The 24,193-nt window shown below is 31.5% G+C and overlaps 2 protein-coding genes across 2 annotated transcripts; both read right to left on the bottom strand.

The window, feature by feature from the left end:
- Positions 1–5,358: 5,358 nt before the first annotated feature.
- LOC122581643 (CEN-like protein 4) lies at positions 5,359–12,842 on the bottom strand. The gene is made up of 5 exons (XM_043753888.1): positions 12,630–12,842; positions 12,145–12,206; positions 6,957–6,997; positions 5,829–5,880; positions 5,359–5,673 (listed from the first exon to the last, which is right to left on the bottom strand). Exons 1-5 carry the CDS (start codon positions 12,840–12,842, stop codon positions 5,508–5,510), a joined length of 534 nt encoding a protein of 177 aa, XP_043609823.1. The 3' UTR covers positions 5,359–5,507.
- Positions 12,843–18,874: 6,032 nt separating this feature from the next.
- On the bottom strand, positions 18,875–23,978 carry LOC122582634 (patellin-3-like). The gene is made up of 4 exons (XM_043755053.1): positions 23,099–23,978; positions 20,732–20,856; positions 19,966–20,116; positions 18,875–19,354 (listed from the first exon to the last, which is right to left on the bottom strand). The coding sequence occupies exons 1-4, from the start codon at positions 23,906–23,908 to the stop codon at positions 19,097–19,099; spliced, it is 1,344 nt and encodes a 447-aa protein (XP_043610988.1). The 5' UTR covers positions 23,909–23,978; the 3' UTR covers positions 18,875–19,096.
- Positions 23,979–24,193: the final 215 nt, after the last annotated feature.

Below are 24,193 nucleotides of genomic sequence, written 5' to 3'. Positions count from 1 at the left end.
TGTTTGTTCGTAGTAAATTTTGTTCTCACACAATAATCTCAAATAAACTTTGACTGTTATATATAACACACATTCAAATATTCAATAACATTCGTTTTGCAACTAGACTTTGTCAATTCGTTTGCGATAACTTCAAATTTTAATCTGAAACAAGACTAGCTAATCAAATCCTTTCCGTCATCCTTATGTTTCTTCGCCTTGCTCTAATAGTTTTACCCCCCTGCCTTGCAGTAGTGGTCATCAAGCATCAAGTCCGCCTTGATGTCACGGTTGGTTTCATTTCTAGACATCCCCGAAGGCACCATTGTTCCTCTATATATAATTGGCACGTTATTTGTCATCGGCACATAAGGGTTTAATGCACTACTCGGTGCAAAGTTGTATCCGTTAGACGTAGCACCTATCGGTCACAATTAATAAAATGTGATCAAACTTTTTTCTTCTTTTTTTTTTCTTTTTATGCTATTAAATCAATAATGTTACATATATAAACCTGTCGCATAAGCAAACACTATATTTGTACCTTGCGCGACACCATTATGGTGTTGAACCATCTCTTGGGGGTGTGCTACTTTTGATGGTGCCCGAACAACCCCTAAGCTAATCAAGAATTCCTCAAGTGTCATCTCATCATCAGAGCTATGTTGTTGTCTTTGTAGTGCTTGAATTCGAGTTTGGATTGGTTGGATTTCCCCAATAATGTCTTTTAAAGATTTTGGGATGCTATGATCATCAGCTTGTATATTGATGTCTATACCTTCTTCTAGGATTTGAAGCTGGTTATCATCTGCCTGGACATAAGCCAGGTACTCTTCAACATTCATAGAAATTGAGTTCTCGATTTTTGCAGGATGACATTGAAAAGATGCCCGGGACAATGTCATTTGGGTGTTTCTAAATTCTAATATAATAGATCAATTCACAAAATGAAAAAAAGATAGCAAAATTTGCTAATCAAAAATGCTATTTATATATAGGCTTTAAGAAATCACTAATGCTCACGACGTCTACAAAATACTCTTGTTTAGCTTTAAGAAAAGCTTGTGTCATTCTTTCTTTTTTTAAATTGATTGTTAACTAGGAATTATTAAAAGTCGAAAATTCAAATGCATTAAATGAATTATTGTGAAAAATGTCGGTCATTGGTTAAGATGTTCAACCCAATCGTCACAAGTGCTATATTAACGGTGAACCATGACATCATATATCTTTTTCTTAAACGACTAACAATTCACATATGGTAAATGTGATGTTTGACTTAGAAAATCGTAAATACAATAAAATAGTTTAACCAATATTTTATAACATTGAGGAGAACAATATCTTTATGTTTATTTTTTTATAAAACCATCTCTTCCTTTTAAACTTTTTATTTTTCAAAGCACAAAAAATGGAAATGATTAATCATCCTAATACAATAGTCAAAAAATCATCCTAAATGCTAGCTTTAAAACATGACAAGTGTTATCCACTAATTCTCTTTCTCAATCTCACCACTGATTTTGCCACATATCTCAATCTAATAGTTAGGAAGACTTTTAGATTATTGTATTAGGAGGATTTATCATTACCTCAAAAAATACCTTTAATCTTCAATACCTTCACAACCACATATTATATTTACCTAAAATACCCTCAAAGCATTTTCAATCCATATTTACTCAAACTGATCATCTCTTTTATTCAAAAATTTAAAAATCTTTACATACCATACCTATAATATCCTTAATTATTTACAACATGCATCTCTTAACTCTAAAAATAATTACATTACCGTTCAATTAATTTTACATTAATAATCACACTGCTAGCGTCATCACCGCCGACTGTCACCATCAACACCATCGCCACCACCACCCATCACCGTTACTGCCGCTGCAATTTCTGGATAACACCTCTATAGAATATAGATGTTTTCATCTCTTTCGCATTAAATTTATGCACTACGTCTATATATTACTTTTTATGCATCAAAACTTGAAAATATACACTACTTTTGTTTAATTAAAATTATTTTGTTATATGTCAACTTAAATATTTCAATACCTAACTATATATAAATGAAGTTAAGTTATTTTTTAACAAGAGTCAACCAAGTATAGTAAATATAATAGAAACTTCAAAAAGATATTAATTATAGGCTTATAGCTATTTTGAACACAACCTTGTATATATTAGTGTAAAGTTACAATAACTTCACATTTTTCTTATACGATATGGCAATTTTTCATGGTACGAGTATTTAAGAAATCTGACAATTTGATGGTTTCCATCATGTGGATGGCTGGATACGGATGGATGGCTAAATGCGGAGGCGGTATAAAATGATTGGCAATTGATGTGTGATAAAAATGGATAATAAAATTGAGATGGAGGGTAAGGGTGTATGAGTATGTCACATAATTACGAGTATTAGTGGTGAAACTAAATATATATAGAGTTAAGTTCAGATATACTCCTGCATAAGATATCATATTATCCAAAACTTGTTTTAAGATCATTGTATATTATTAATTAGGGTTAAGTGCGCCGAAATGTAACTAACTAAATGACATATCTATAGTGGGAACCAACTATCAGGTTGGATATTGTGTGTTAAGAACCTAGTAAAAATGTTCAAATCATGAGCCGACCAATCAAAAATTTGCACATGGCGGCTCATATAGCCGGGTTGCCACGTATGTCATATTACATAATTTGGACAATTTATTAAGTTATTAACATACAATGTCCAAAATTTTAGTTCATTCTTACTATATATACATTTGGTTTTATAGTCAGTTACATTTTAAGGTACTTAACCCTATTAAATATTGAAAACTTGTAAATTGGATAAATACGATATTTAGGGGGTTTAGAAAAGGGATATATGATATTTGCCCATCTATCTATAATATAACTAAAAGAGGGGGTTGGGGGTACACTTGATAACCCTAATCCCCTCCTAGAGCCTAATCCTCCCTTCTTATTAATACTCTAACTTTTTAATATTAAATTTAAATAAATTAATTTTTACTTTTTAGCTTTCTATCACCAATTTACATTTTAACCCAATTCTAAAATAACTAATTTACACTTTTTGGTTTTCCAATCACCAATTTACACTTTAACTCAATTTAAAAATAATTAACTTACACTTTTTGATTTTCCATCACCAATTTACACTTTAACCCAATTTAAAAATAATTAATTATACTTTTGGATTTTCCATCACCAATTTACACTTAAAAATAATTAATATACATTTTTTGATTTTCCATCACCAATTTACAATTTCACCTAATTTTAAAAATAATTAATTTGTACTTTTCGGTTTTATTGGTAATCTATACTATAACTCACGTACGACAACAAAAAACGAAGCTACGATCAACTATAAAAAGAGTTTTCTTTTTATATACTTTGTACATAATTAATCATTTTTAATATTGAATTCTTATGTTATTGTTATTATTATTTTTTTAAAATTTAGTTTGTTAGCCATTATATTTCGTTATGGCTTTTTCAACAACAGTAATATGACCATATTAGTTCATCTTGAAGATCTGAAGCCAACACATGTTAACCATCATTTACGACTCCCTGTTGTGCATGCATGTATGGACCGTTTCAGAGTGGAACAACCCGAAGAAAATCAAAACGTTCAAAATGGTATTTGTTATGTATTTTTCAAATTATATAGTTTACACTTTTAGAATATAAGAAATTGTAAATTTTTTATTCAACTAAAGTTGGAAAAAAAAAAGGTAAACTGAAATCAATATTTATATAGAGTTAATTTTTGTATGTTTCTTCTTTAGCTTTTGTATTGATTAAGTTGTGATATATGACTTAACTAATCTATATATTATATATTAAATTTTGTATTTGTAACCTATATTAACTCTTAGGATTTACGATTATATCTTTCTATAACCTTTTAGATATCTAAATTTGTTATAAGTAGGTTTTCGATTACTTTAACATATCGACTTTGATTATTTTGATTTTGTTTTGAAAGTAGCTCATTAATGGTGTATAGTTAAGATTTACGATTATATCTTTCTATAAGCTTTTAGATAAAAAGTCAAATTTTGCTATGAGTAAGATTCTTATTATTTTAATATATCGACTATGATTATTTTGATATTTTTTTTGAAATTTTATGAGTATTTTGACCGATGGAGTGACTATTCAGCTAGCAAATTTCCAAGTTGATTTCGGTATCTATTTAATATATTTGAATACTAATTTTTAGTTTTAATTAATATATTTTGATACTACCCGTCCATTGGACGGACCTGAACACCAGCATATATATAACCAACAGAATATTAACCCGTCCTGATTTGAACTAAAAGTAGTACTATGAGCTGAATTATTTACACCTACTTTTGTATTATAAAAAGTCAAAATCTCAATCATAACATTATGATTTTATGAACCGATCAATGAAAAGAATAAAGATTCATATATATAGGATCAACAAAAATAGGATCTCAATCTTTATTATCAGATATGTTAGGATATATATGATGACCAATGATTTCTTGCCATGCAATTCTTAGACATGATAATGAGTTTCGACCTATATTGAAACAATGCACGTTTCTGATATTATGATGCATGTTTGAACTAGCTTCTTGTAAGTTGTAACAACCAATTAAGTTAGCCCATATTTATATACGTACTTAATGATGCATTTTAGGAATTTTTGATAATGGTTTAATAATGTTTCTACGTTATTTGTTTGTACAACTAATTTTATCTTTCTCGTCTTCTTCTTAAGAACAAAACCGGCTCCATCTCTCTAGCTTCCACTCCCGTTAGACCCCACCACCAGCGCCACCGATGGAACAAAATTAAATAAGAAAATAAAAATAAAAAGTTTAAATAAATTAAACCCGGTTATGTTGTTTATGTAACTAGCTTAGCAACCCGCATATTACGTGGGTAAATCAAAGAAAATTTATTTGATATACCGATAAAAACGAAGCATAATTAGAAAAACAAAACAAAAATAAATATAATGAATGACGTAACAAATGTTTTACGAAATCAGATTTTATTTTAAAAAAATGATATGAGTATATGATTAGATGTTCAAAAAATGTGTTATTTTACATTAAGTTTGACTATTTTTGAAAATTTTTTTAATGGAGGATTAAAAATAAAAACTTTAATATGATGTCATAAATACAATTACATAAAAAAGATTATTAATAAGAAAATACCTAAAATCAAAGTGATGCTTTATTTATATAGTAGAGTAGATTAATTTAACCCCCTCATACTAGCTATATAGTTTGCACCTTATTTTCTTTCTTGAAAAGTCATACATAGACTTAGAGTTATCGAAAAACTAGCTAGCTCGTGCACTTAGTTTATGTACGTGCTTATTCAATAATATAACAATGTATTACATAATATTACAGTCGACGACGACTCGACGTACACCGGCCAGTTGCAATGATTTTGATTCAGGTGAGCTAATTGAGTATAGCTCTAGCTGGTAGCTAGAGTAAATATTATCGGCGTCTGGCAGCTGTTTCTCTCTGACAATTGAAGAAAGCGGCAGCAACAGGGCGGCCGAGTTCATTTTCATGAGCAAAGCTTCTAGTGTTGAATCTATCTCTTGAAACTGGACAACTCACACTTTGTCTTCCCTCTTGCTTAAAAAGCACAAACACATACCTATATGTACATATATATGTACATAACACGATTGGACGAGATATATAGCTAGCTTGATATATATATTAAGAGTAGACCAATAATTGCAATATTTAATAATGAAAAGACCAAGAATTGAAGAGATTGATGGACAATATATATAATTACTTAATTACCTGTGAATGCCAATGTTTGGCCTAGGCATCTCATAGCTCACCACCTCATTCCCTACACACACACACACACACACAAAAAGCTTGGATTTTTTTAAGCTCCTTATATAACAATTAATGAGGGGATCAGCGATTTTTGGTCTACTATTCATATGAGCAGCTAGCTCAGCTGGGACATTACTTCATTTATATAGCAAGAACTTTGGCTATGATTTGTATTTGTATTTGTATATATAGACACGTGATGGGCCGGGCTAATTAATATATCTGGCCCGTAATCTATAACGAAATGAGATCACTAAAAGATCGATGATCTGTTAACAACATTTAGCTACAATTAATAAAAGTTGACAATTAATAATACAGTATTTGCCTTATTGGGAAACTTTTTAATTAAGTCATTATATCAATATTCCTACATTGCAAAAAATTAAACCCACTAAACATGCATAACTATTAACTAGAAGTCTAGAAATGAAGTATGTATAGTAGTAGCGTAGTGTATGTGTTGATCCGTCGAAGTAGAGCAATATAATGGCATGATAGGTATAATAGGACGGAGATTCCGTCAAGTTTGGAATTAATTTGAGAGGTCAAGTTAAAATAATCTCAACCATTATTGGATTAAACTTAACAGTCATGATTTTTGAATCTTGATCATTGGTTTTAATTTAAGGGTCAAGATTTTCCCAACTTAACTATTAATATCTATAATATAAGACGAGTTGGGGAACTTGAGGAAATCCCAACCCAACATCCTATTACTCGTAGTTGTTCGCGTATCAACTCCCTTATGGAATTGCGACGACAACACTATTAATTATATCTATAATATAATTAGACGTATAGTAGTTCTATATACTTCTATTTATACTTGACAAATATGCGAACAACTAATTCAAACATATTGTTACTATGATTTTCCAAAAAAGCATATTGTTACTATGTATATATATATTTTTTACTTAGCAAAATTTGAGTCACAACTTACAATCAATTAACTAGTCTTTAATTCAATGTTAAATTGTTAGCTGTAATATTAGTACGTACAGTAAAACAGTAAAAAGAACTTAAAAAGGAAAGACATATGTAATTATGTATGAATGAATGATGTGAAAGAAGAATATATACCGAAAGAGGAGTTGGTGGTGCCCGGGATGTCTGTAACCATCCTGGAAAGAAAGAAAGAGGAGTCAAGTCACTACAACAAATTAATCAATTATACACATTTTATTTTACACAATTTTGAAAGATGCGTATATTATTAGATCGTTCACACTTATAAATGTGTGCAAAATGTACACATCAATAAGTGCGTAAAAATTAAAAAGTTTCACATATAAAAGTGTAAAAAAAATGTTCACGCTAATAAATGTGCACAAATTTTATATTTTACACTTATAAGTGTGAAGATCATTTATTCACGAGTGACTTCTTCGCACTTATGTAAAAATCACCCGCGAAGAAATGATTTTTATAGTGCGTATAAATCACCCGCGAAGAAATGATCTTTACATTTAAAAGCGCGTACAAATCTAACATTGTACATACTTATTAATTAGTCTGCAAAAATTTTCTTCGCACTTTTAAATGTAAAACTTGTAATTTTTTCCACACTTTTTAGTGTATATTATTTATACACATTTTTAAATGCGAACAACTTAGTAATTTTTTTTACATTTTTAAAAAATGGTGCATACAAATGACAAATTTTTTATAGTGACCACACTGTCACTTCGATGTTTAATTAGCTGCCGGCCAACTAATTTTTCCATTTCCCTTTTTGTTCTTTCTTTTTTTTTTCTACCACCAATTGTAGGCATTATTAATTCACATTTTAATAATAAAGTGCCAATGTATTTTTAAGTCGACACATTCATTCATTTTGAAGTTTTAGTATATGTAGTCTAAATCTAAATCTAGATACATATATCCAAGTCGATTAAAATCAGGACAACCACGCGCATTGCTGATAGCTTGAATTCGTTACAAATTAATGAACTCACGAGATCAAGAGGTTTTTATCCAATTACTTATTATTATTATTATTAATATTATTATTTATTTTTAAGGTTCTAGGATTCAAACTTTATATATGTGTTCATCCTAAGATACATATAAAGGCTATTATCATTTATAAAAAGGTTGGAAATAGCTAGATAAATTAAGTAGCAAGAAATAGGGATTATTTAATGAAGTTTTGATTGAGAAGGAAACACTAAATTATTTTATAAGGCTCCTACATCGGAGTCTATTTTACAAAAGACTGTAAGTATTTAAGGTGTATAAAATAATTATACACTCATCATAAAATTCATGAATTGATAAATTTATGATATGAAAATATAGTTTTTCCATGTACGATAGTAGTAGTAGTAGTTCTAAGGGCTGAATTTAATATTTTTCTCATTATTATTATTGTTATTATCATCATCATCATTATTACTAATTAGTATATTAAAGGTTACCTATGCTTATCAATTTATCATACTATATCCTTAATCATGTTTAATTACTTCGTATAGCTAGTATGATGGTATTCATGCATGAAATATTTCCAAGGAGAAGTAAGTAATTAAATAACCATTGGCTTAAACCCCAGTGGTCAAAGGTATCTTTTAAATCCACTATGTGAACCGGGAGTGAGTTACCCAAGGATCTGACCTAAACACCAAAGGATTCGATGTAAACATATTAGTTCACCCAAGTCCACCAAATCTGCCTCATCTACGTACTGATAACATCCCTATCATTTAAGACATTTATTAAGCGACCCATCATGTGTCGAAATTAATTAAGTGTCTTTGATGTACGTTGTGAATGTAAAATGTTAATTACTCGTATTATTGATGAAGAGAAACACATGCGCGATAGAGATACAAGACGATTAACTGAAGAGATTGAGGAGATCAATCCATACGTCAAAGTCAAAGCTTTCGAGAATTTGAATCGATCAAGAGTGGATTTTATGGTGCTTGTAACTTTGTAAGTAATTAAACTAATTGTTATGTTTCCGGATGGTACGTAACTGTATTTGAATCGATCAAGAGATTGGTGTAAATGGGTATCAAAAAAGTGTAATGTTTTCATGTGGCGTGCTGCCATGGATCGGCTACCCACCTCGTCAGCTCTTCAGGCTAGAAACTGCTATTTTGACAGTCCTGAATGTGTATTCTGTGGCGATAGGGTTGAGGATGTCAATAATTTGTTTTGCGAGTGTATTGCAGCAGCAAGAGTGTGGCAGTACATAAGTGATTGGTGTAAGTCCCCTCCTTTTTTCATTTTTTCGATTAAAGACTTGTTGGAATACCATGAAATTAAGGGGAAAGGTAAAAAGGAAAGGAAAGTTATAAAGGGTATTATAATGATTAGTTGTTGGAGTATTTGGAAAGTAAGGAACGAGATCAAATTTGCAAAGGTTAACTGCAATGTGACCGGAATTCTCCAAGACATTAAGTCATTCGGGTTTTTGTGGTATAGGAATCGTACAAAGAATAGGAGTATAACGTGGGATGATTGGTGTCATTTTAATATTGTGTAATATGTTGTAAATATACCGTCGACGATTTGCCGGGGTCATGTGAATAAAAGTTTACTTTTCAAAAGAAAAAAAAATGTAACTGTATCTTGTGATGTAAGTTATCTTTATGAGAAAGTTTAATTACTTGATGACCAAGTTTATATATATATATATATCCTACTCATACTAATACTCGTACGGTATACGGTAGCTATATAAATTGTATCACAAGAAATTCTAATATTTGCCTTATACATGATTTGTGAGTGTGAAATAAAGCTAGGTTAAAATAAATCGATGGTTCGATGATTGTACTAAATTATAATAAACAATAATGATAAATATAATATATGTTTAGTTGGAGTTTTATGTTTATCTTAGATTTTTAAAATCACATCAAAATCGGAACTTGTAAGCATAGTGGATGACGACAAAGAGCCTTGCGATTTTGGATCGTAAACTCAATATTTTGAAGTCTTCATGTTAATAACTAATCATAAATGATATAAGTAATATGAGTTGAATAATTAAAAAATAAAAATAGACACTTTATTAATGACCAAATGATCAATCAAATAATGTTATCATATCTTTTGTATTAATAAGCCAAGAGTTAGAGTTTAATTGTAAGTATAATAAGGAAATTGAATCTATATATAATTAAAAAAGCTAATTTAAAACGGTAGATTGATAGGAACCGTTTGATCCCATGTACCGAATTGGTACCCACATAACCCCAGCAGGGATAGTGTCAAGGTAATTCAACCACTTAAATTCAATTCTGCCTCTAGCAAGATTTGAACCCAGGTCGCTCCTAGAAAGTGGCAGCTGGTGGTCAACTCTTCTATGAAGAGTTGGTTAAAAAAAAATAAATTAAAAGGACACGTGTTGATCAAGGATTACGCCACGTGTCGTTTTAAGAACATCTCAATCCTATTTTAGTTTATTAGTAGATAAGTAAGAGATATAAACCATATCGGGTTGTCAATGAGGAGGTTAAGAGAATAATTTATACTATCAAATAAAATAAACCACTCATTTTTTCCTTAAACATTCTGTCTTTGAAAAAACCAAAAATACTTTTCTCCTTTATCACTGTCAGCTTAACTATAATAATGGGTTAGGCATGGGCCTAACAATTTTTATACTTTAAGCTTAATATTTTAATTAGACTTTAAATTTGTAAGCTAAATATTAGTGTTCTATAGACTACAATCCACAACAAACTACGAACTAGCGGCGACACCACCACGTCGGCATGTTTACCACCACCGGGTCCAGTGATTTCCGTGCCACTAGGTTTACTGCTCGCCTTTTGTAATTCCTTTTTATATTTATTGTTATTAATGCTAATTTGTAAATCTGATTTTAATGATTAAAAAAATATATATTATAGTGAGCTAGGCCCAAAAACTGATTTTGTTTAAGGCCTTGAAAAAGCTTGAGCCAACACTGTCCTTTATTCACTAATTTAAACATCTCTATCTAATATACCTATAATACCTTTAATGAAAAAATTTACAGTATAGATCCTCCAACACTTAAAATAACTATAATACCACCTTTAACGTAACATCAATTAGTTTTTACATTCACTACCATTGTTGCCCCTATCGCCGGCCCCACCATCGTCCCTACTACCGCCCCTACCACCTCTGCCATCACTACCCCCGTCGCCACCGCATTGCGCTGGCATAAGTCTAGTAGTACTTATGAGAGTCACTTAACTGATCGTGAGTCTCCCGTCTCCTGACAACATTCGTCCATGTGTACATATGTGTCTCTTTTTTTTAAACGGCAGATGAATTGACAACCTTTGGAATTTGTGTGCCCATTGCGAGTTCGATTGAACTTCCTAAATTGTTTGTTCTCTCATGTCTTGGATGCGCATAGCGTTATAACTTACAAATGTCGATCTCATCCCCAAATGTTTTTGGCTTTGAACCCTTACCCCAAGATGAAACCCTTAGGAGAGAACACCCTGACCACTGGACAACCCAAATGACTTGTACATATACGTCTTCAGAGATACAATAATGTTTATGACACCACCATTATTGTATCTATTTTGTTAAGATTGAAAATTGTAAGGATATTCAAGAGTATTAAGAGAGAAACGTCTAAAATGAGATTAATTTGGTAGTGAATTGAATTTATTGATCCAAACCAAGTAAATCAAGCTTTGTCCTTGTCTTCTGTTTCTTTATTATTGGTTATTGGTGTGTTGATTAATTTATTATTGTGGTGATTGATTCTATAGATCTCGTACACAAACACGAAGATAATTTTTTGTATGCGTGTTTTTAAATGCCATCATATCATAGCTTCAAGGCTCTTATAAGAACATATATATAAAGAAGTTATATAGAGCTTATTTCTGAGATGTATAAATTAATTTAAAGATACTTATGGATATATAACTATTAACTAGTAGAAAATGTAATTGTGTGGGTTTAATCGAAGGAAAATGAAAAATCCTCTAAAACTATAAAAATATAACATGTGATATCCATTAATTCTCTTTTTTAACTCTACCACCTGATTTTTTCACATGTCCTCATCTCATTCTTAAGAGGATTTGTAGGCTATTTAACTAGAATGATTAATCATTTCTGTTAATTGAATTAGTGATCCTTGCTCCAATAATATTCCCTCTTCTTCGTACGTACTACATTTTCAAGCAATCAACTATCTAGCTAGACTTCAATTTAATTGTAAATGTTGTTCAAAGAATTAACTTACAAATGGTAATTAATTGATGATTATATAAACATCAGTATATATGAATTTGAATAATACCAGTGCAAATGCTCTTTGAGATATGGATCACTAGGTCCAGGGACATCTGGATCTGTCATTATCTGATAATTAGAAGAAATAATCTATATAAATAAGATGTACACCAGTTAATATAAAAATATACTAGCTAGGGTTTGAGTAAACATAGGTTAACTCTAACAAATTAAATTAGATCAATATATATGTCTTAATTATCTTATAAATGATAAAAAGAGTACTTATAATTAAGAAGGTATATTAACAATTTATTTAATTACCATAGTACTTAAATATAGCTAGTTTTGCTGTCTTAATTAGAAACTCAAACCACCAAATTAAAAAACAGCTTGAAATTGTCCATAAAATCAAATCAATATATCCATATATAGTGTTCGTTGCATTTCACATCAAAAAGATTGTTATGTTCACATGCGCGCGATGCATGCAAAATTAATTAAGATTTAAATTTAATTTGAGATAGAATTTGACGCATGGTACGTACGTACCAGTGTATAAAAGGATCTCATGTCACCACCATGATCAACATCAACTCTAGGTTTACCGGTCACAACCGAAGGCAAAAACTCATTCCCATTGTATACTTGGTTTGTTGAGTTGTATATTACATTCATATTCACACTTGGCGCGAAACGATCGACCACGTCTCCAACTACTCCTCCTAACACCAGAGGATGATCCGCTGTTACCATTCTCGCCATTACTTGAACTCCTTCCCTAGCTTAAACAATTAATTAAATTGCAGAGATTTTCTAAAAATAATTGAAGTACTATATGTGTTAATTGGACACTTAAGTGTTTGAAGTAGAATTGAAATTAAAAGCAGCAGCAATATAGCCATATATTTGTAGGGTTACGTTGGAGGAACTTCTTTTTGCACGTATGTACCCACCATGTTAATCTTTGTTATTATAAACAATTGGTATTATTTTTAATTAGGTTATTTAAGAGAACATAAAAAAACATGATATGATGTCCCCATGCATTAGAACTACTGTATTTTGGAATATTAACAGATCGATAGTGGCCTGAAAGACAAAATGCTTTTTTCTTTTAGCGATTTTAAACGTGTATACTAAGTTGTTTTTTTTTATAAATAATAATTAACGTTATAACAGATTCTATGTACTTAACAAAATCATAATATTAAAAATATATAATATTAGTTGTTAGTTAATTCGTGAAACTTACATAACATTCTTCATGTCAATTTGGTTGATTAATTAGTTCTTTCTAGTTTATAAGATATCATATATAACTTTTAAAATTTTATGCCTCTACGAATATATATCCCAACCGAGAATCGGGTTTGTCCCCCTCTCTAGGCCTCCCCTGTTAATAGAAAGAGATTTTCTTTTTGTGATTCATTTTGATTGGTATGATTGTGGCTGGGGATGGTACCAGGGGTATAACCAACAATAGGGTTTTTTTAAAGGTGAATTTCGCTGAAAATTTTGCGTCGCGATTCGAAAACGAGAGGTCTAGCATACGTTGTCTTAACTAGGTCTGCGCTAGAGAGCTCCCTCGAAGTAGAAATGCCTTTTTCAAATATCAATGGGGGAAAACCTCTATTAATCCGCCCGAAAGCACGACGATCAATAGGGTAAACCCTGCCCTCCCAGACTTGAGTCTGGGTATATCCAAGTCAAGCCCTCATAAAAAAACTTAATCTTATGTCCTCTCCAAGGCTTGAACACAAGACCTCTTGCAAGGGGATGGTCATTCAACTATTGAGCTAAAGCTCAAGGACCGACAATAGGGTTAAAACCAGTGTCTTGATGAAATTGTTGAGAATCTGTTTTGTGAAAGTAACTTGCAAAAAACCGCATTGAGCATTCATATTATTGAGAATTCATATTGTTTGGCGACTGGTTGCTTGGTTGTGGAGTGAATGAAAAATTACTCAGTGACGAAATTGGATTATTTTTAGTAAATCATTGAACCTATCGTTAGCTTGGGATTCACAATGCATATTCGCAAGCTCCTTGTAAATCTTTGTAGATCTTAGATATTTTGTGCAAAGTCATAAAAAGTTAAGTAAGTGATATATTTGCGGAGTCTTTTAGGTATTGAAGTTACCTATAATTTATAATATTACTGGTCTTGAGACATGACCGATAAACGGATAGTCTCAGAATATATATATATATATATATATATATCAAAGGTAATTATCAAAATAATAAATAACAAAATAGGTGAAAAAATAAAAAAAGTTAAACAAACCAAATTTAAAAGAATAAGCTTTTGTAGTAGAAGAAGAAACCATAATTAAATTATAATTGACAATAAACTAAATTAAATTAGATGAAAAATAGTAATAGCATAAAAAATTAATATATCAAATAACAAAGAAAAACGAACAAAATGCCAAAAATAAGATCAAAGTGATGTAAAAAAAAACGTATGGTTTTTTTGTTGAGAAATTTACTGAACTTGGTTTATTTATCAAAGATAGGAAGGAGATAAATAATATAAATAAAAATGATTAATAAAACTTTAGGTTGCATTATTTTGATTGAAAAAACATTATGATAGAGTTTTAAGTATAAGTATCTATTTATTAAGCAAATAAAAAACAAAAAAAAAAATTAGAAAAAGAGAGAAAGCTCTAGAGCAATTAGAAAAGAAATTTAGGCCTAAAAAAAGCTTTAAGAGGTGTTAAATGTACCCAACCTGCTCTTTTAGTTATAATATAGATATAAGACATTTTCTCTTTCCCATACTTCTCAAATGATGAACTTATGTACCTATTGCGTTTCAATCTTCTTAATTATTTCGAGATCTCCACATGATAAATCTATAATATCCCTATTAATCTATTAATTATACCTTTGTTATTCGGTTATCAAAGTTTCTTTCTTATTCAATTATTTTAATTAATCATCAACTAGAATTATTATAACTTATTTTATTATTTTTAGTTATGACAATAATAACATTTTTTTTAATTCATCAAAACTTTATCGGCTATTATGTTATCATTTTCTGTCGCAAGTGGTTGGTTTGAAAATAACTTTGTCACGACATCTCACACGATGTGTATTATCATCATCACATCGCACATAAACCTATTTAGTTTTTGCTAAAACAACTAACTCATAATACCTTCTGAAAAGGTCAGGGCCACATAATTACTTATTTGAACTTTGGAGTGGTGAGGAGTGGATTATCGTTTCATAAAAAAGTAGGTATGGGTCATTTCGGGAAAAAGGAGATCCTAATAGAATTCTACTTCTAGAAATACATACTATTACTCTAAATGGAAATATGAGATGTAAAATGTAGACAGTTATAAGAATAAGAGGCATGCAAGTCTTAGTGTGCATATGTGTATGTCATAAGAAAACATGACAATTATTATTATTTTCTTTTTATAATAGGTAGTAAATAATATCTTTAAATCGTAACCAAAAACTCAAAATCACAATAAGAAACCCCGAATTCGCTATGACAAACACGGAAAATCGCAATGCAACCCAAAAAATTGCAATGAAAAGTCAAAATCGCAAGGATAAGTCAAAGTGTTGATTTCTAGTTTCTCATTGCGATTTTAGGGTTTCTCATTGGGATTTTAAGTTTTTTGTTGCGATTTTGATTGCAATTTATCGTTTTTCATTACGAATTGGTTGGGTATTTGTTGAAACTTGAAAATATTTGTGTCTAAAATAACCCTGGGGAAACCGACGTTCGAAATTTTATCAAATACATGATTAATTTATGGCTGAATCATTTTAAAACTATGCTTGTTGTGGATTATGTTGGTATTATAATGGTACATGGACATAATGGGTTTCCATTAATTTACGTTTTTTTAAAATAAGACGAGTATGGTACCCACACAATGCGGCGACGGTGGTGGGGAAGACGGTCTAGTGGTGTTGGTGATGGTACTATTGGTGGTGGTGGAGGTGTCAACTGTTAAGTGGTGTAGGTTGATGTAATTGTGATAGTGAAAATTTTTAGAAGATAAGGGCTTAAAGTGTTAATTATTAAAATAATGGTTTGGAGTGTAAATTAATTTATTAAGGGCAAGTTTGGTATTTTATAAAAACTCTTTCCATAGTAAGAGTTTATTAAGGGTAATTTAGTAATTTCATATGTAATTCTTGTGTAACTATTTCTAAAAATGGGGAGTGTTATAGATATAGATATATTTATGATTTTTTATTAGTGATGTTAGTTTCTATAAAAACTAGCCAACTTTAGCCCCTTTCTAAAAATGGGGAGTGTTATAGATATAGATATAGATATGTTTATGATTTTTTATTAGTGATGTTAGTTTTTATAAAAACTAGCCAACTTTAGCCCCACGTTGTGGGGATTTAACTGTTCCGTCGAAAAAGTTACATTATTCAAGTATGATTGCGTTGAACTCTTAACAGCCTGATTAAAAATGATTATGAAAAGAAAAAAATTTTAAATGAAAGTTTTTACTCGTAATATATTAGTTAAAAACACCAAATAAACAAAAAAAAAGTGTGAGACAGACTAAATAGTTGTACATAATGGTTCGTAATATCACGACGAAAAAATTGCAATATAATAGTTGAAAACCTAAAAGGAAAAAAGTGTGAAAAAAACTAATATGCAATCCGTATTTAAACACCCAAACTAAATGTAATATAGTAAAAAAAATCTTTAAAAAAAATAAAGATAAGCAAGCTAGCAGGCAGCTACCAGCTACCTGTCAGCCTGCTTTAATATTCATCATTCCAATCCTCTAAATAGAGTATATAATATAATACTCATAAGCCCATAAGGTTATTGAAGGCGTTAAAATGCATAGAGGCCCAAAATATGTAAAGAAACACATGGGCTGTAAACGGTTCAGTTCGGTTAGTTAGAAATTTCGAACTGTTTTTCGGGTTTTGGTTCAGTTTGGTTTGTTAGAAGTTTTGAACCATTAATTTCGGTTACCCGGAAATCAGTTACCCGAAAAATTCGGTTAATTTCGGTTTTATTTTCGGTTAACCATTTATTAAATTTATGGTTATATAAACTTTAAGTTTTCAAATATAATAGTCAATTTACATTGTATTAATTAATTTTTCTATGTATAATAGTTATTTAACTAAATTAATATTTTGTTTTATAAATAAATATATATTACATCTAATTTTGAATTATTTTTTTCTAACATTATATTTAACAATGCAAGTTTCTATTTAACTATTTAAGCGTATAGTATCATTATTTACTAATTAAAATATTTTCGATAGGATATTACTACTATTTTTGATAAATATTTCATTAAAAAGAGTACATATTTAAGAAAATTACTTAGAATATCCAAACTAATCATATATTATGAAAGAAAATTAGTAAAATTGCTAATATTTAAAACAATAAATACAAAAAATTAGCTACATAGATATGTAAATGATGTATTTATGTAATACATATATGTGCAAATATACATATATATGACTATTTGTAAGTAAGTATCAAAATTCGGTTCGGTTCAGTTAACCGCGGGTATTGAATATTAAAATCGTAACCGAACCGTTACACATCGGTTATTTTATTTTCGGTTTTTTCTGGTTTCGATTTTTTTGGTTTCGGATCACGCGGTTCGGACCGGTTTTTCGGTTTTCCGGTTAATTATTTACACCCCTAACCCCGGTGGTGTTATTTTTTTCTTATATTATTTGTAGACCTTATTTGGGCGCAAGTAGGGCTGTCAATGAGTTCGGGTTGGCAGGTTGAAAAACTCCGACCCTAATCCAACCTACTAAAAGTTTCGGGTCAGAAATTTCAACCCTGACCCACAACCTGCCAACCCATGACCCAACCCATGTGACCCGAGAAGCAAATATATATAAATATAAAATGGAATAAATCAACCAATATAAAGCTTTATTATTGATGGTGTAAGCCGAAAACAAAGGGTACAAAAAAGAAAGAAATACGAGGGTATTATTAATACTTGGCACAAAGTTAACAAACTTACCGCCTCATCCTATATCACTTATCATCTTACAGAATTTTGAATCCTCCTTTTATTTCATATTTGAAGTTACTTTAGGTTAGAAATATAAAAAATGAGAATAAGACGTATGAATTAGTGTAATGTGGAGTATGAGCTATTATATATAATTCAATTATTTTAAAGATATTGGGTTGGCGGGTCGACCTGACAACCCAAACCGGACCCAACCCAAAAAAAATCAGGTTGGTGGGTTGGCAGGTTGGCGAGTTGGTGGGTCAAAAATTCTCAACCCTAACTTAATTTTTTTCGGGTTAGGTTCGGGTTGGGTCGAAATTGACAGCCCTAGGCGCAAGGGCGTTTAATTACAAACCGTTTGTTTTAAAAAAGTGAGAAAATTGTATATATATTTACCTAAACTTTAATGATTACAATATTTTTCCAAACAAACTTTTAAATTACAAATATACATTTTCATAATATAAATAATGGTTCTAAAATAATATGACTCGATTAAACTGTCTAAGATGTACAGTAATGTAGAGAAATTAATCTTCAATCTATGATAAATATATGATGAAACCAGGTTGAAATGCTCTAGAGACATGCTCACATACACAACACCAGCTAATTCTTTTTACTATATCGTTGAAAAATGCTGAAGATTGTCATTTTATATCCATAAAAAATCAACCCCTTTGTCGTATGTTTTCACTTTTCGAGTTAGTGATGGTTAGCATTTAATATGATTTGATCATCGTACATCGGAGATGGAGTCCACGAAAGTCACTAATAAAGTCAAACTAAACGTCAAAGCCGCTACTACATGCATATAATGTCCCCGCAGAATAAACATTTCCTCAAATATCAGAAGCTTTTAGACATAAACATATATAACACCCTAAATCCCTGGTACCAAATTCATACCAAACAAAAAAGAACATAAACCACCCTACAACATTTGACACAAAACTATAAAGAATAAAGACCCGGATCCAAATCAACGCATCATTTGTAGTTCCCTAACTATTCAGGGAGGGGGCTAACCTTGAATCTATAAAGCAGCGTTTTCTTCTTTGAGGTCGGGTTGTCAATAGTAAGAAGTATCTTACCGAGCTCGTTGATCTTGAAACTGTGGGTAGTCACTGGTTCATCAGTAGTTGAAGACATCTTTTTAGGCTTCTGTATGATTATGGTGTAATGACTTTCATCACTGGGTACATACTCGGCACCATAGCTCACCTCCCAACCAACTACACGTAGCTCCCAAACGAATAAGCATTTCTGCGATGTTTTACACATTTGACCATATCAGCATCAAGATTCACACACACATTACAATAATTCTTCTTCTGATTACATGGGGGTGAAATAATCAATTCCATACGAGCTGCAACAAAAGCGATAATATAAAGGGTACATTGAGTTGCCCTATTTATCTCTACTTTTGAAACGGCCAACTTTTCTAAGAAAATGTCTTTTTGGTCATATTATCGTTATCAGAATTTGCCACACACTCATATGTTTGATTATTACAACTTCAGAGATCAACACACCCAGACACTGTATCCTACAACCAGCTTATATAGTTATATGACATTGCATCATCACTTCAAAATGCATATGCAAACACCCTGTAGAGATGACTCAAAACCGAAATATACTAGAAATGCTTAATAATAGAAACTTTAAATGCACATGCAAAAACACTTTAAAGATGACTCAAAATAAAACCGCTTATGACGTTTTGTCAACTTTTAATGCATCTAGTCATACTCTGAGTTCTTATAAACATAAAGATAAAAGTTGCTTAGCATATTTATCAGAATTTGCTAAACCAGCAAGGCTGTGAGAAGAAAAGAAGAAAATAACAGAAAACACAATGTAAACTGTACCTCGTTTACTATAATTTCCACTGTCTGCTTGGTAGCTGGTTTCATTGTAACCACTGAAGCTGGATCGTCAATGGTGAATTCAGGATTGCAGTCACAGTAATCTACACTCAACCCCCCGTACTGAATTGGCACATGCTCAGGACTCACATATCTGTTTCAGCAGAACAAACTTAATACCTAAACTCATGAAGAAATTAGATCTATAAGCTTATACCAGAGGTGGACAAACAGGCAGGCTAGGTAAACAAGTCAAAACTGCTTCTGGTCAAAACAGTTGGCTAGTGTACAACCCAGGTTTAATTGACCCAAATTGCTTTATTTTTGTCCATCATTTTGATACTTGATAACTTTTGAAAATAATTAAGTGTTTTAGTTACACCCCGCTATTTACTCTCACACGCTTTGGCCCGAGGTCCTTTGGGAACCAGTCTCCCTACCCTTAATTAGGAATAAGATTGTCTACATTTTACATTTTTACCTCCTGCACACCCCGTCCATGGAGGGATTGGCACTGTTGATGTTGTATTAGTGTGTTAGATATGAATATATAAAACCAATTTATTACAACTATAGGCTTATTTTGAAATAAAATGAAATATACTCTGGCTCATCATATAATTTTTTGACTAATATGACTTGTGTACTGTAATTAATTTTTTTAACCCATAAGAATAAAACATGACCTTTGTAAATAAATGGGTCCACATTGTCATCTTGGTTTTTAGAGAATATTGGGATGATTTATAAACAAAACTGCAGAACTTACTTGAAAAGGATTTCAGGAGTCTTAGCGGTGCTAGCAAATACGAACTTGCTTTTGGTCCTTTGAGTCATGAATGGGCTGATCATTGCATAGAAAGCTAGATACCACCAGGGGGCATTGATAAAAATCTTTAAATAAAAAGTTAAAATCAATAGTCAGACAAAATCAGGGTGTTATTCGAGTTAAACAGATTGCAGTTGTTACTCCGACTTATTGCGGCTTCCCTAATAACATTAGACTATTCAAACTCTTAAAAAGCAGCGTGGTTTGGATAAATGGTAGACACCCACAGAGGTCAGGGGTTCAGTCCTCATCCCATGCAAAAGGCCGGAGGTCCTTTCTACCAATTATATAGAACCTGGAAGCAGCCTCTCTACCTAGGGATGGCAATAAAACCCGATACCCGATGGAAAAACCCGATACCCGAACCCGTTCGGGGCAGGGACTGGGGAATGTCTGCCCCGACCCGACCCAATATATATATATATATATATATACATATACTGATATACATATATACATGAATTAAGAGTTTAGTAGTTTCTTAAATCCATATTTTGGTGAAGATGTGGAACTATTGATTTTGTGTCCTCATTATGCAAACAAACCTGGTTCGAAGTTGAAGTTAAATTGGTGTGTGCAAGCGTATAAGAGGAAAACTTCCTGTAACTTTAATATTAACATTTCAAAACTGAAGCTTTATTCATTTTTTTTCATTTTTTTATTTGACAAAATGAACCAGAATATCACATCTATCGCCCAGAAACTTTAAGATTATGTTACTCATCTACTCACCACAAATAAAATGTTAAGATTCGGGTCGGGTTCGGGTATGATAACGGGTGTCGGGTATCGGGTCAGTTTTGGGTGAATCATTTGACCCAATAGGGTGCCCCGATAAGATCCCCGACGGGTATCGGGTCGGGCTCGGGTTCTTATTTTCTTATCGGGTTCGGGTATGGTACTACCCGACCCATTGCCATTCTTATCTCTACCTTGGTAGGGGTAAGGTCTGCCTACATCATAACCTCCCCATACACCGTCGAGGTATTGGGGCTCAAAACTCGCGGAAGGCGGCAGTGAACAGTTTCACTCTTTTCTTTTATTTAAATAATTTTAAAGACACACTCACATAAGTAGTTATAACCATTTAAGTTACTCAAAGATGATATATATTTGGAAACATAGTTCAACTTATATTTTAATTTATAAATTATAACTAAAAAAAAAGGTAAATAGGTGGGGACACTCTAGTCCCATGTACCGTCTTGGTGCCCATAACTAAGTACAACAATTACAACTATAAACTATAAATTAATGAAAAAATCTATTTTGAATAATATTCTTAGTTATTAATTATAAAGAAAGAATCTATTTTGAAATGTAACCTCTTATTCGCATAATCCAATTTACTTTAGAATAATCCACAATCTGATCCGTGTAACACTGTAACCCGTATACACAATTCGGAACCAAAGTACTAATCTGCAATTTGGATAAGTGGGCCCGTTTAACCCAATTGTCATTCGGATCAGGCAAATTTTTTGGGTTTGGCGAAAAATTACACCCCTAGAAGGCTAAAACCTTTAGCACCATATGGAGGTTACAAAATGGGTGGGTCGGACAAGTTAGGTTAACATATCAAAAAGGGTAATACAAGTAGTATCGGTACAATCCGGTTGTTAGTCCCTCCTTTTATCCTTTTCAAAATCAACTACAGATGACTTCAAGCTTACATAAGATTACAAAACTATACTTATATTATATCAATAAAAATCAAAAGTTTTTTAAAACTATCTGGGAGGCTATTTACATACAAAAAACCTTTTTGACTTATTTATTTGATACTGTATAAAGCATGGTCTAAATCCAGCCAAATTGGCACTTCTAGCCTTCTAGGCCAACTTTTGAACACACTTATAGTAGTTTAAATTATCTAATGCAGAAAATGCACAAAATTAGAACCTAAAAGCACACAATCTTCTTCTTTTCAAACAGTTGATTACATTTATCTCAAAAGATTCAATCCTTCCAAGTACAAAATTCAATTATTCAATGAAATTACCATGTGTGCGTATACCAATTTAAATGGGTGTTTGGATCAATTTATTTTCCAAGCTTTATCGTCTTATTGAAAACTAAAAAAGCTAATGACTCATTTTTATCAACTTGTTAGCATTATCAATTTGAGCTTTTAGGCTTAAATAAGCAGTAAACTATTACAAGAATAAGATCATAACTCATAAGCCAGTAAAACTGAGCTGACTGGCCTTTTGAAATTGGGATAAGCCCAAAAAATAAGCTAAAGCCAATTACCCCCTAAACAAACTAAAAAAACTTAAACTTCAAGTTCAAACAAGACAAACTCACTTGTTTCACAACAAATTCAGGGTAGTTATCCTGCAGCAACTGCACAGCTTGCCTGGTGGCTACCCTGAGCTCAGTTTTTGCCGGTCCAGGCGAATTTTTCAAATCATTAATCTGAAAAATAGTATTGACACCACCAGGAGTAAAATCCAACTTTCTTATACTCTTTTCAAGAAACCTAATCCTCCATTTTAAAAACAGCAATCTTTTCTCTTCATCAGAAAATGTCTTATGATACAAATCCTTATTTTGAAACTCACTATAAACATTATAACAAACAGGGTGTCCTTGTTTATCAAAACCATGCATAAACACAACTTTATCAAGAAAATCATGATCATTAAAGTCCTCTTCATTATCAACTAAATTATCTATATCAAATATTTGTCTCCATTGAAGTGTATCTTTTAGCATCAAGAAAGACTCTTTAACTTTAAAATCTCTAGCTCTCAAAAACTTAAGTAAAACAACATCACTTCTTTCATCTTTCAAAATGGGTATTCCCCAAATGCTGATTTCTGAAATGGGTTCTTCTTGTTTTTGCAAAAAGGCGAAATCTTGGGTGTGATTTAAGGATTCTTGGATTAGTGTTTTGAAGTCATCAAGTGATTTCTTTTGTAATGGTGATAAGTCTTTGAGTTGGTTGCTTTCTTCTTTGAAAAAAGGCATGTTTTGAGGTGGGGTTTCTGTGTTTTCTGGTTGTTCAATGACTTCAGCTAAAGTGGGGGTGGTGGTAGTTTGTGGTGGTGAAATGGGTGGTTCTGAAGGAGGTTGCGGCGGAGATGCGATGGTGGGGTGGTTTTCGTCGGCCATTATTTCTTTTCCTACAAAAGTAAGTGCTTTATCGGGAGAAGTGACAAGTGTGTGTTTGTGAGTGTGTGTTTTGGTGTGTAATGCAAGTGAGAAGAGAAGAAAAGAGGAGAGAATCTATTGGGAAGAAAATGTTTAAATATGAAATGAGTAGATTTTCTAATGATAAAATTAAGGAAAATGTTAAATAAAGTGCTAAAGGCTTTTATTTAAAGTGTATAAAAATGTTGTATGTATTTATGTCAAAAACTCACCTTTGATTTTTATGATAAGTGTACAATTATTTAA

The sequence above is a fragment of the Erigeron canadensis genome, chromosome 9 (assembly GCF_010389155.1).
Source record: "Erigeron canadensis isolate Cc75 chromosome 9, C_canadensis_v1, whole genome shotgun sequence".
NCBI lineage: Eukaryota > Viridiplantae > Streptophyta > Magnoliopsida > Asterales > Asteraceae > Erigeron > Erigeron canadensis.
The sequence above is the reverse complement of the archived record's forward strand: the minus strand, read 5'-3'. Positions and strand labels throughout refer to the sequence as shown.

Bases quoted from the DNA above. Each gene is read 5' to 3' on its own strand.
- LOC122581643 (XM_043753888.1), bottom strand. From the start codon at position 12,842: ATGGCGAGAATGGTAACAGCGGATCATCCTCTGGTGTTAGGAGGAGTA. The intron at 5,881-6,956 runs GTATATATTCTT...GTGTGTGTGTAG, and splicing joins CACCACCAACTCCTCTTTCG to GGAATGAGGTGGTGAGCTAT. The intron at 5,674-5,828 runs GTAATTAAGTAA...ATGTACATATAG, and splicing joins CCAAACATTGGCATTCACAG to GTATGTGTTTGTGCTTTTTA.
- LOC122582634 (XM_043755053.1), bottom strand. From the start codon at position 23,908: ATGGCCGACGAAAACCACCCCACCATCGCATCTCCGCCGCAACCTCCT. The intron at 20,857-23,098 runs GTGAGTTTGTCT...TTTTATTTAAAG, and splicing joins CTGAATTTGTTGTGAAACAA to ATTTTTATCAATGCCCCCTG. The intron at 19,355-19,965 runs GTACAGTTTACA...AAAACATCGCAG, and splicing joins TGGAAATTATAGTAAACGAG to AAATGCTTATTCGTTTGGGA.